The sequence below is a fragment of the Ptychodera flava genome, chromosome 15 (genome assembly GCF_041260155.1).
Source record: "Ptychodera flava strain L36383 chromosome 15, AS_Pfla_20210202, whole genome shotgun sequence".
Taxonomy (NCBI): Eukaryota; Metazoa; Hemichordata; class Enteropneusta; family Ptychoderidae; genus Ptychodera; species Ptychodera flava.
In genome coordinates, this window is record NC_091942.1 from 12,835,350 (window position 1) to 12,847,781 (window position 12,432).

The 12,432-nt window shown below is 36.0% G+C and overlaps 1 protein-coding gene across 2 annotated transcripts in view; it reads left to right on the forward strand.

The window, feature by feature from the left end:
* LOC139151240 (WD repeat-containing protein 90-like) overlaps positions 1-12,432 on the forward strand; it is a 44,061-nt gene that overhangs the window by 9,366 nt on the left and 22,263 nt on the right. For both annotated transcript variants that reach the window (XM_070723891.1, XM_070723890.1), the window contains exons 5-14: positions 2,796-2,922; positions 4,823-4,882; positions 7,221-7,376; positions 8,442-8,501; positions 8,916-8,984; positions 9,525-9,635; positions 10,236-10,381; positions 10,780-10,837; positions 11,380-11,498; positions 12,175-12,336. In XM_070723891.1, coding sequence (XP_070579992.1) covers positions 2,796-2,922; positions 4,823-4,882; positions 7,221-7,376; positions 8,442-8,501; positions 8,916-8,984; positions 9,525-9,635; positions 10,236-10,381; positions 10,780-10,837; positions 11,380-11,498; positions 12,175-12,336 — 1,068 coding nt within the window. The remainder of the gene's footprint in view (positions 1-2,795; positions 2,923-4,822; positions 4,883-7,220; positions 7,377-8,441; positions 8,502-8,915; positions 8,985-9,524; positions 9,636-10,235; positions 10,382-10,779; positions 10,838-11,379; positions 11,499-12,174; positions 12,337-12,432) is intronic.

The following is a 12,432-nucleotide window of genomic DNA, read 5'->3' on the forward strand; positions in this document are numbered from 1 at the left end:
TACAGTATGTGAAGCACAGTGAACCTGCAGCATAATATGTCTGTCTGTCTGTCTGTCTGTCCATCAACTACAAAAACTGAAGAACCTTTATTTTGCCACTTTTAGCTCCTACAGTATTTTACCCTGCAGCATGTGAAGAAAAGGGAGCTTGTCACATAACATGTCTGTCTGTCTTACAAAAACTCAGGTACCATTGTGCCTCAACTCATTTTTAGCTTTGTTCTTTGTATATCATTTCTTTCATGTGTTGAGCGTTTATTTTAAAATTTACTTGGGTTCTCAATCAGTTCTTACAACATCTACTCTTGTCTGATCTCTTACGGACTTCACAACATTTAAATCCTGAATAAGTTTTTTAGCTCCGCTGTCAGCGACGCAGAGCTTATCAATAGGTTGATTTTCCGTCGTCGTCCGTCAACAATTGCCTTTTCCTCTGAAAACGCAAGTCCAATTGCTTTGAAATGTTATATGCAGTTCACTTGGGGTGACCTCACTGAAGTTTGATCAAATCGTGGTGAAATTTGCATATTTGTATTTTTGGGGCATTTTTTGGTGTTTTTTGTAAAAAAATCTATTTCTCTGAAATCACTTGTCCGATTGCTTTGAAATTTGATATGCAGTTTACTTAGGGTGACTTCAGTCAGATTTCTTCAAATCGTGGTGAAATTTGCATATTTGTATTTTTAAGGCAATTTTTGTCATTTTTGGTAAAAAAATCTTTAAAAATCTTCATCTTCAAAGTACCAGTCAGATAGCTTTGATATTTGGTACATATGTCCCTAGGGATGATCTATTTCAGATTTGTTCAAATTGTGCAGAAATATGCAAATTTGCATTTTTAGGCAATTTTTGCCATTTTTGGTCAAAAAATGTGTTTCTCAAAAAGTACTGGTCTGAGAGTTTTGAAATTTGGTATACAGCTTTCTATACATAAACTTAATAATATATATTGAATTTCTGATGAAATCTGTAATTTGTATTGGGGCAATTTTTGCCATTTTTGGTCAAAAAATGTGTATTTCCAAAAGTACTCTTCTGATAGCTTTGAAATTTCGTATACAGGTTTCTATAGATGAACTAAATGCTATTTATTGAAATTATGGTGAAATCTGCAATTTTGTATTTTTGGACAGTTTTTTCCATTTTTGGTCAAAAATGTGTATTTCCAAAACTACTCATCTGATAGCTTTGCAATTTGGTGTACAGGTTTCTACAGATCACCTTAATGATAAATGTTGAAATTATGATGAAATCTGCAATTTTGTAATTTCGGGGCCATTTTGCCATTTTTGGTCAAAAATTTGTGTATTTCCAAAACTGCTCATCTGACAGCTTTGCAATTTCGTATACAGGTTTCTACAGATGAACTAAATGATATTTATTGAAATTATGATAAAATCTGCAATTTTGAATTTTTGGGGCAATTTTTTCCATTTTTGGTCAAAAAATGTGTTTCTCAAAAAGTACTGGTCTAACAGCTTTGAAATTTGGTATACAGGTTTCTATAGATTAACTAAATTTGATCTTTTGAAATTATGATGAAATCTGGAATTTTTATTTTTGGGGGCAATTGTTGCCATTTTTGGTCAGAAAATTTTATTCTCAAAAAACTACTCATCAGATAGCTTTGGTTGACATGTTCTTAGGGATGATCCGATGTGATATATTCAAAGTATGATGAAATCTTCAATTGTGTATTTTTGCAGCTATTTTAGCCACTTTTTTCTGGCCACTGCATTGAGCTATCAAAGATTTCCACCTTCTTCATCAACATGTGTCAAAAATAGTTCTCTACATAAACTCAGCGGAGCTATATCGGCCGCTAGGTCGCTTTTTGTTAGATTGTTCTGGCCTCCAATACCCAACTAAAAATCTTGTACTGTCTGTGTCAGTTATTGAAATGTTCACACAGCATTCACCACTCATGAAAAATGCTTCTAAGTTCATTTTGATGGAGTGTATAAATGTGACAATAACAGCACAAAATTTTGGCGCGTACTTCTTGTTCATATCCAACACAATGGTGATCAACTTTGAGCTTTCTGATTGTTTCCCGTTTCAAAAGCGTGAATCCAAATATTGTACAGTTTTGAAGCAGTGGAAGACTGGTGACATAAGCTAATGAGGGTTAACCCTTTGCACCCTGGCTCCCTGGTGACCTATGACATCATGTGGACATTTTTGTCCGTGCCGGGTTCAAAGGGTTAAAGATGCGGGAAATTTCAGTAAAGTTGAATTAAACATGCTAGACAACTGCTGTCATTATACCAGAATAGTATGGACTACATGTAATTTCAAACATGTGGTACCAATTTTTGCAGAATATTGTAGAAGACGACTGGCTTTACATATTTCACTTGTCCTACTGGTACATTTCTATTCTCTGTAATGCATTTGCTTGTATTAGAGAGCACTTTAAATTCAAAATGGAAAATCCGGAGCATATGATCGCACCGTGTCTTACTTCAAGGACATCTTCGTAATCCAGGATCAGGAAATTTGATTCCACTGTTAAATGGTCTTTGATGTTAAATACATGTACATGTATAATTTCTGAGAATGTCAACTTTAAGTAGCCAACAGGCGGATATTTTACTCACCGCCATGTTTGACCCAACCCATTGTTATTGGTGACCCTGGGACTGTTTACAGCAAGGGGATGGGGGGATGGGGTGTGGTGGTAGGTTTAGCCAAATATTTATATACCTCTGTTGAAAATTAGTTATTTTAAGTCATATTTGTAAATTTACTAATTGTCTGCTGTTCTAATATTATTTTGCACTCTTGTCTTCCAGATTTCCGTCGGATGCTACAAAAGTTCCATTCGATTCAATTCAAATAGGTAGGGCAACTTCCCCAACTCTGTCTAGGAGTCCGCTAGGAACCATGGCTGCACAGAGAGTGTCTCCAACTCAAGTCAATGTAAGTTTTTGACAGTAATTTCATTGTGTGCATTCAGAGATTTCACTCCACGTGGAACCGGGACTTTTCACTTTCAGCGTACTGTATTATCACAAGGACTGGCGGACTTCTGTGTCTGTTTTGGAAGACATATTCAGAAGGTATCAAGGAACTTGAAGAGAGCAGTGATGCTGTCAAAGAATTTGCATGTAAACATATAAGGTAGTGTATTAAAAAGTTGCAGAATTACTGTCATATGTGATATCAATGCCTTGGAAATTTTGTGTCAAGGTCTCCTACTAGAACCCAATTCCTATCAATGTCGTACTTACCTTATTTTATATAAAAAGATATAACAGTTTTAAGACCAAGATATAAAATAATTGACGTATTTGATAAAGGTGAAATAATATCAAAGTATAATAAATAAGATTTTAAATTTACTTTAAATTTATTTTAACTCCATATGTTTTTGGCATAATATAAATTATCGGACCAATAAGTTTAAAAAACAAAATTTCTCTTTGTCTCATTTGCTTCAAAATTCTTATCCAAATTTAAAATTCCTATTTAAGTGCTTGATATTCAAATGTATGTGCTTTTCAAAGTTTATCCTATTTATTGTAATCCTAACCACTTGATTTTTAAACTTAAAAAATAGCTGTTTTTAGTGGTACTATCAAAAGTCAACCCATTTGTTTGATGTCATTGTCCCATACATGCATTTCAACTAGGTAGAATGCGCCTCAGGGGTCAATTTTAAATCTTACATATCTTCTCTTGCCCACAACCATTACAAAACTCATTCTGAAAGCTGTAGTTCAAATTTAGTTTCAACCACCATGGTTTAGTGACCATCGAAAATTTTCCAATAAATAATAGAGTTCAGTAAATGATAGAGTTTCTATAGACAGCAGTCACTGTTTTGAATTTTAAGAGATTTGCATCTGTTATCATTATGTTTGTATGGTGACAAGATGATTTAATTCTTGATGCGAAATAAAAGAATTATGTGTTCTCAAACAAATTATGGGTAGAAAGTTTTAAATTTTAATGTTTTACGAGCTTATATCATGTTTTAGGAGCATTAATGTATGTATCTCTTACTGGAAATCAAAAATCATTACAAAGTTTTTATTTATGAACAAATCCATTTTTGCATGATTTATTGTGCACTAAGGACAAATAAATATTAAATAAGAATTCTCAATACACTGATATGATAATTTATCAAATATGACTTCATAGGAAAACTCATGATAACAAGCATAAGAATGCTTCTGTTTTATTTTTGCTTTAATTTATTTCATCTTTTGTCTATGTGACAGATTTTATAATCGTAAAAAGACGTGAAAGACACATCAAATATTTAAATACATTGTAATGAAAGTCATTTATTACTTGATTTACTTAATTTTTTATCAAAAAACTAATCCCACACTTATTCTGCTGTCTGTATGGAAGGTGATCTGAATAATTTGTGCGATGGAAATTTTTGACAACATAGTTTCATTTTCCTTAGTCAGTACACGTACAGCATCTGTTGACTTGCTCTCAATTACAGAATGCATTTTCACCACAATCCTTGTATTTGCTGTGCTCATTATCCCAACAATGGAAATACGTAATTAATTAAATGCTGACATTTACAAGTGCAGCATCCATGATTAAAAAGCTGACGCTCATCATGACGGGTCAATTAACCTCAATTTGTAATTGATCAAACCATTATCTGTGTTAATGAGTCAATGTCAAAACCATCTGTGATGTACCCTTAATCTTGAAAGTACAATGACATAAATTGTAGGGTGGTCTTCAAACACTGATTTTGTTTTCATGATGAAATTGACATTCTCTCTCTCTCTCTCTCTCTCTCTCTCTCTCTCTCTCTCTCTCTCTCTCTCTCTCTCTCTCTCTCCAGGTGAGCAGGGCTGTCAGTGATAGAGTGTCTTTAATAAATAAATTGACATCGCCCAAAAAGGTGAGGATTTTGAGTTTTTTCCTGAAATTGGAAAGACTGTTGTGACCTTCTTCATGTTCTAAGCTACAGCAAGTACGACCACACAAACAGTTTTTGAAAAAAACAAACAAATTGTAGAGATGTAGAATTGTCCAGGACAAAAAGGAAAGAAATCAGCGTTGTCTTTTATTGTTTTCGGTCTGTTGTTATGGTTTTTCCAGAGCTTGGAAAAAACAGAGATGGCCAATTTACATAACAATGCATAATTTGCACATTATATTGTTGTAAAAAAACTATATTCTTTTGTATTGTTATTACGTATGAATGAGTTGCTTGAAAAAAGAGCGGGATGGCCCACTCCTCCATTATTGGAGAACCCTTGGGTAATGTTGTAATGAAAACTTTGAGACAAGATACATAAGCAACTCAGGTTAATTGAATTTTGCAGCAATACCATCAGTCATGGCGTAAATTCATTAGGGTGATTTTTGATGAATTAATGAGTGACTGATCACAAAGTACCGAGAACTCAGCAAGGCATCATATCGGAGATTAGACTTTTATTATTGCAGCAACGTTGCAAGACAAAAGTCACAAAAGAGCAGTATCTAATGTAAATTTAACAAGGGTTCCCAGGTAATGTTACCCAGGGTTCATCTTGGTATATCAATGCAGTCATATTCTACAGAGGACAACTAATATGATATTAGGTTCCCACAGCAGTTATCTAGCTTCCCAATACAATTATATACAAGTACAAGTATACAAGTAAACAATTGAGGACTCTATGATAAGATTGTCGCTGTCCCTTGTTTATGATATATGGGTACATATATATTGCCAACATGTACATTTAACATAGTAGTGTATGTATATGTACCTTTGTGTACTACATAGCAAGTTAGGCCCCAGCAAAATGATATTGGAACCCTACTGTAACATTTATGGGCTATTATATCACCATGCCCTGCCTGTCGCATTTTGACTGGTCGAGCTGAACCATGTGACTGACCACAAATAGACAGTAATGGTCTGTTTATATGCCCGTGAATATGAATAATAAGATTAACAACTCAAAGTATCGTAACTTTGCAGCTCAAACGTAAATCATAATCAATCACAAAATAAAATGGAGCACTTGTGGGCGAAGTTGAGATACTTTTTTCTGAAAATATTTCCAGATTTGCCAATATTTTACAGCGCGCATGACAGTGCGTCGCATATTGCTCAGTTCTGGGGCCCAGTTGCGTTCGCTCCAAAAATTTTCGCAAATTTTGACGGTTCTCTCCGGTTCGTTGATAATATAATGGAAATAACAGACTCCGCACTGACCATTAACGTTTATTTGTGGGCGCAGGCTTGAGGAAAGCCAAATTAACGGGCTCAGCAAGCCTTGCCCGTTAATTTTTGGCTTTCCTCTCGCCCTTGCCCACAAATAAACGTTAATGGTCAGCGCGTCGCCCGTTAATTCTATAACAACACTAAAGGTAGATTGGGCGCTCAAATTTTTGCAATGCTGTTCTGATGTACCACATGTGTGGGTTGATTTTGAAGCTCTTGTAGTACAGAAAGTCATTTTTTTTTAAATGAAAAATTTCACCATAGAGTTTATACAGGGATGGCAGCCATTTTTAATTTCAAATGTCAGTAAAAGTTAGGTAATTTGTTTCTCCAGTAACAAAATTTGCACGGTGACCCCTGATTTTTATTCTTCATTTCAAATTTAGAATAGTTGAAAGTTTCCTTGCACAAAGTATGAGCAAAGTTTCGATATTTCAGTTTCAAAGTGCGTACAACTTTAACATAAAATACTGTGTCACAATCCTAGCCATGTAATATCCTGTCTGACTGTCAAGCATGACCAAATTTAATACTTTGAAGGAAAAAGCCTTGGAGTGCAGTATTAATATAGAAACAATGATTGTTCTGCATTAGCGACCAGGGCTTTCTTCCTTTTAAAACAAAATGTATTCACATACCAAAGAAAAAAGTCAGTGAATGAATAAAAAAATAGGTGAATTTCAAAGCAAAGCAAATACTGTTCATATGAATCAGTCAAATATGCAACATTTTGGATGGAAATAATTTCAAGTGGTAATTATAATTAATAGACTGGCAAATACTGGACCGATGCAAGGTGTAGTACAATTTTATTTTATCCTAGGGGGTATGTTTATATTTATTTGCCATTAAAGGCACCCTTAGACAAGTATACATTCCAACCATAAGTAGATGTGGCCCAGTGTACTTCATACGAGCAACGGTCTCCCGTAAGAATGGCATGTTGATATTGAAAAGGTAAAACCGCGAAGTAGGGAACCACACAACAATAAATTATTATTTGTATTTTGTTTTGTAGCCACGTCGCAAGACTAAAGTCACAAAAGACCTGCCAGAAGTAAACGTTATAGCGGATGGACCTACCGTAGTCAAAGGAGGGGAAGGCGAAGTCCATGTCTTTGCACATCCGGAAGATGATGTCACTGTTCACCGACACCATAATGAAACAGGCTTGGTAAAGTTACCTTTGACTGTCCTTACCTTCTTGACAGCCTTATGCTGTCAATCAAGTGTTCAATTTGGTGTCCTGCCTTGCAGGGAGGTTCTTTCCCAGGCAATACTTCTACGATCATGCCCTCTTGAGGGCGCTGTTTATGACACTTGTAATATTGCGAGTGTGTTTTTCTCTGTCAGAGTGGCCAACGGGGACATGCATTATATCTTTATATGCGTATATCATGAACAAAAAATAATTCTTATTTGTTGAAGTACTCATTGCGGTATCAACTGTGGATCTGCATTTCTGTCTCAATGTGGACTGAAATTGATGTAGTCTTTAAGTTCAATCCATCAAAGCACTGTACTTTGATGTCAATTCGTACTTTTAGGTCTGTATTTTCATTGCAGCGTTACTGAGTTTACTTTCTGGGTTTGTATCTCCAGTGATCTCATTTTGCACATGAAACTCTCCAGTATCACTATCTACACATGCGCCAGACAGAGCCATATTGCTGATTCGTTGATGAGAACATTGAATTTACATGGGAAAAGTGCATGTGTAGACACGGTCCCTCTATATGGTTCAGTGTAAATTTGATATAACACCACCAATGCTACTCGGTTTGGCTGTATCTTTTAAAAAAATCTATTTGCTCATAAAAAGAAAATTCCCATTAACTCCTTTGTGATTCTGAATCTGTAGACACAAGTTCATAAACGTATACTGAACATGATGTTAGAATATACAAGTAGTTACAGCATACAGTTCATACAGTCATTGTAAAACAGAAAAACGCTTTTCCTTGCGGAACAATTTTACAAAGTAGCCATTTTCATGAACCACAAGACATGAGGCCCCCTAAGAATGAGAAAAACCAGAGTGTTTTATCCAGCAAGATCTGGCCCAGTGTTCTTAAAGTGTGTCACATTCATCATGCTGTAATCGCATATTCCCTCTGTGGGACTGTGCTGTAACCAAGGTGATTTGACTCATGCATAAATTATATTTTTAGCAGTATGGAAGTGTGTACGTTTTGTCGGTGCACAAAAGCATGACAAAACTTCCTATTATTTTTGAAAGGTTCATACAACCAAAGTGACTGGAAACACGGCAATTCCTCGTCATGAACGTGACTACAAGGTAAGCATTGCAATGTAACATTGTCTGTAGATAAATGGTGAACAGATATTTGTGTCGTCTATATTTGCAGGAGCCTTCTCTTTTCATTATTTGTGTGTATATTTGATGATAGCATTCCCACAAAGTACAGGTCCTAAAACATATACATGTATACTTTCCTTCTCAACTACTGGAAACTTTGGTGTGGTGACCATAACTACTGAGATATCAGATGCCACACAAATATCACCAGTCATGGAAAAAAACCAGTGTTGAGATTAAATTATTGGAGATGAGAGGGTGTTATTTTCTCTTGTCCAACATGCATTGAACATACTGTGTATTATTGAATTATAGTAAGTATTTTGCATAATGTAAGCCTGGTGATGACTTTGATAACATTGATCATGAACTTTATTCATGTTCACATTTCAGACATTGAAACCTGATCCAATCCTGTCACTCAGGAGAATAATCGGTTTTGGAGGAAGTACGTCTAGAGAGGTCAGTACTGTTCATTCCACTTTTCCTGAAAACGTAATCCTCTGAAAACACTCAACAACCCTCTCTTGCAGACAAAAACGCTCATTCTTCCTTAAAAGTAAACCTTAACTCAGTATTTGTGAAATTTGTTTTAATGTGGTCATGGCATCAGTTATGCTCAAGTTTCAGGTATGAAAAGATGATAGGATTTAGGTTTTTTTCCCGTAGCCATTTTGTCAGTATCGCTGTCCATTTGTCTGTCTTTCAGTCCCAGTATCTCTGCCAGTCTACTCTTTCTTTTTCTAATGCTCTTTTCCTTTCTCTCTCCTGTCGCCTCCCTTCCCCTCCTCTCTTCTCCCTTCCTCCCCCCCTCTCTCTCTCTCTCTCTCTCTCTCTCTCTCTCTCTCTCTCTCTCTCTCTCTCTCTCTCTCTCTCTCTCTCTCTCCCACCCACCCCTTGCAGAAAAGTACAAACAATTTGCAATAAAAAGGTCAGGTAAAACATGTTATCTGCTGCAATGAAAGTGTTTTTTTATGTCTGATTGTTTGGATATTTTGACAGGCACTATGGAGTCACAATGGTACCACTGTAGTCTACCCATGTCATGCTGTCATCGTTGCAATGAATGCGTTCAATGGACACCAGAGGTTCTTTCTGGGACACACTGACAAGGCAAGTAACAATCTATATCTTTGAATGTGTCTTTGGAGTAAATGCTTTGATAGTTACCATGGAAATTGTCTTTTTTGTACTGTCAGGTAAAATATGTAATGTTTTAGTTTAGGCTAGTGAATATTCTGCATTGATGATGATCATTATAAATTGATTTGCATACTCACACAATGCTCATTAATATACATTTGTTGTACTATGCATGAATGAATGGAACTATTTAGGAAATTGAACATTGGATGGAGTAAAAATCCGCAAAACATCAGTCGGATGACTTTGAGTTCTTGAGTTTGCGTTTGTCTGACATAGGATGGAAGCAAACCCTCTGTGGTCTGGGGTCTGAGATAACTAAATCTTCTCATGAACATGCCATTCAGCATGTCTGATGTGGCCAATGAATGTTTATCCACTCGTGTGATTAAAGACTGTATATACAGGCGTAGAAAACTAAATAGTAGGGCAGCACGTTTGGTCAGTGACCTTCACACTGGACTGTGGATACCAAAACAATAAATGGATTTGCTCATCTACCTTACATACAACTTTTTCTTGAAAGAGAATTCTCACCACTGAATGCTAAGTTCTGACATTTTTCTACAGGTTTCAGCCATTGCATTCAACGGAAGCACAAGTCTGTTGGCATCAGCTCAGACTGGTAAGCTGAGTGTGGTAAGAGTGTGGAAGTTTGACACAGGGGAGTGTCTAGCCATGTTCAAAACCCACGTACACTCTGTGTACTGTTTGAGGTAAGACAGTCTATTTATAAATTGCTTTCAATTCCCTGGATGCATGCTTCTTACTGTTTCCACTCATTTTGTCAATGAGCACATCTTGATGAGCAGTTTCTTATCAGAGCCCATCATTCTAACTAGAGATGAAATTTTACAAAAACTTGCCAGTATCAAATTATATAGTGTACAACACAGACATTTTGTTTATTTATTTTACATTGGTTTCTATTACCTGTAGGTGGATTATTTTGCAAATTTTAGTTTTAAGTCTGTTATCAACTCTGCAGTAGTTTGTTGCATTACCCCTCATTATATTCTAAATAATTTTTTACATATCTTTTTTAATGTACATGAAAAATATTGAAGTTCAAACATGTTGATAATAATATCTGCCAATATTTCGTCCCCAACAGTTTCTCTCACAGTGGAGGTGTTCTATGTGGAGTTGGTAAAGACAGCCACAATAAGAATGTGAGTGCCATTGCAGTATTTCAATCGTGCTTTATTAGTGCCATGTAGTCATAAAGTAAAGTTTTTCATCATCAGCTTGTTACATTTTTTTCATATCTGACTGTGAATTTTAGGATATTTGTCAAGGAAAAGTTCTTGACAATGCTAGCATGAGCAAATGTATGGAAAATGTTATCTACATACATGTAGATGGAGTGATATGGAGGGGGCAGGTTGTGTTTGATATTTGCCGACTGCTGGTTTGATCAAGTGATATTACACCAGTTCTACATGAGTAGTAAGCTCTGTACACGTTTTGTATATGTTGGTTAGTGGGTTTGTGTACATTTATCTGATATATATATATATATATATATATATATATATATATATATATATATATATATATACACACTGTATGTATCTTTTTGCCTGTTTTGATATAGAAATTGTGGGACATATCAATAAATATATATAATGTGCTGATGAATTTCATTATGATGTTTTATCAGTTTTCGGTGTAAAATAATTTTGTCATGATGAAATGTTTTGACTGTTCACAGATGGTGGTTGTGTGGAACACGACACGCGTCAACAGAAGCGGAGAAGTGTCGGTCATGGCCAAGGCACACACTGATGTTGATATCGTCAGAATGAAGATAGCCAGTTTTGATGATACAAGGTACAGTTGGCTGAGAAACAGTTTATGATGCTGCCCCATAGTAAATACATTTGTATATTTATGCCAACCTGTTTGTATAGAATGCATAAGCACCATTTCTGTTCAATGGTTCTACTCCGGAATAAAAAGGACGCGATGCGTTCTACAGACTCAGTACGCCCAAATAATCACGTGATGCCGGTACAAACAAACACACATGTGTACCAACGCATATGGAGATACACGTACGTCTATGGGCGTTTGCACACATGGCTTTGTTTGTACCGTGGTCGATTCGAATTCCGGGTTTGGCCAATTTCCAAACCTTACATCTCCATGTTCAAGTGCATTGGTCCATATTTGCCACCAGATACATTAGGGTTGAACCAAGCCAAGTGAGGTGAAAGGGGTGTAGTATCTTCAATTGTAACTTGTCACATTTTCAATGAAGACAAAGAAAATTTCAATTGACATTTCCTTATGGGCTGTTCCATCATCCCACTCATGTGTTCAGATGTTATGCAGAGTTCCTATGTATACATAGAACATGTAGATACCGAAATGAACTTGTTATACATGCATGTATCTCTCGTTTTTTGTCAACCTGGCATAATTCACTGGACTATAGCACATCTTCTTTTATCTCATTGGACAAACCACAAAAATTAAACGAGTTTCCTTGGCGGTGACTTTACAGAATGGTGTCGTGCGGCCATGACAATGTGAGACTATGGCGCGTCAGGAATGGATCGTTACGTTCAGCGCCTGTGAATCTCGGGGAATACCACACTGCCGATTTCACCGATATCTGTTTCGACGCTGCGTATCAACCAACTGGAAATCCCGTAGACAGAACAATGTAAATAAAATTTGCATTTTGAATTTTTTTTCTCTGTTTGCTATTTTACCTAGTTTGTGTATATTACTCATAAAATGTCATGCCTTAATCTCGCAA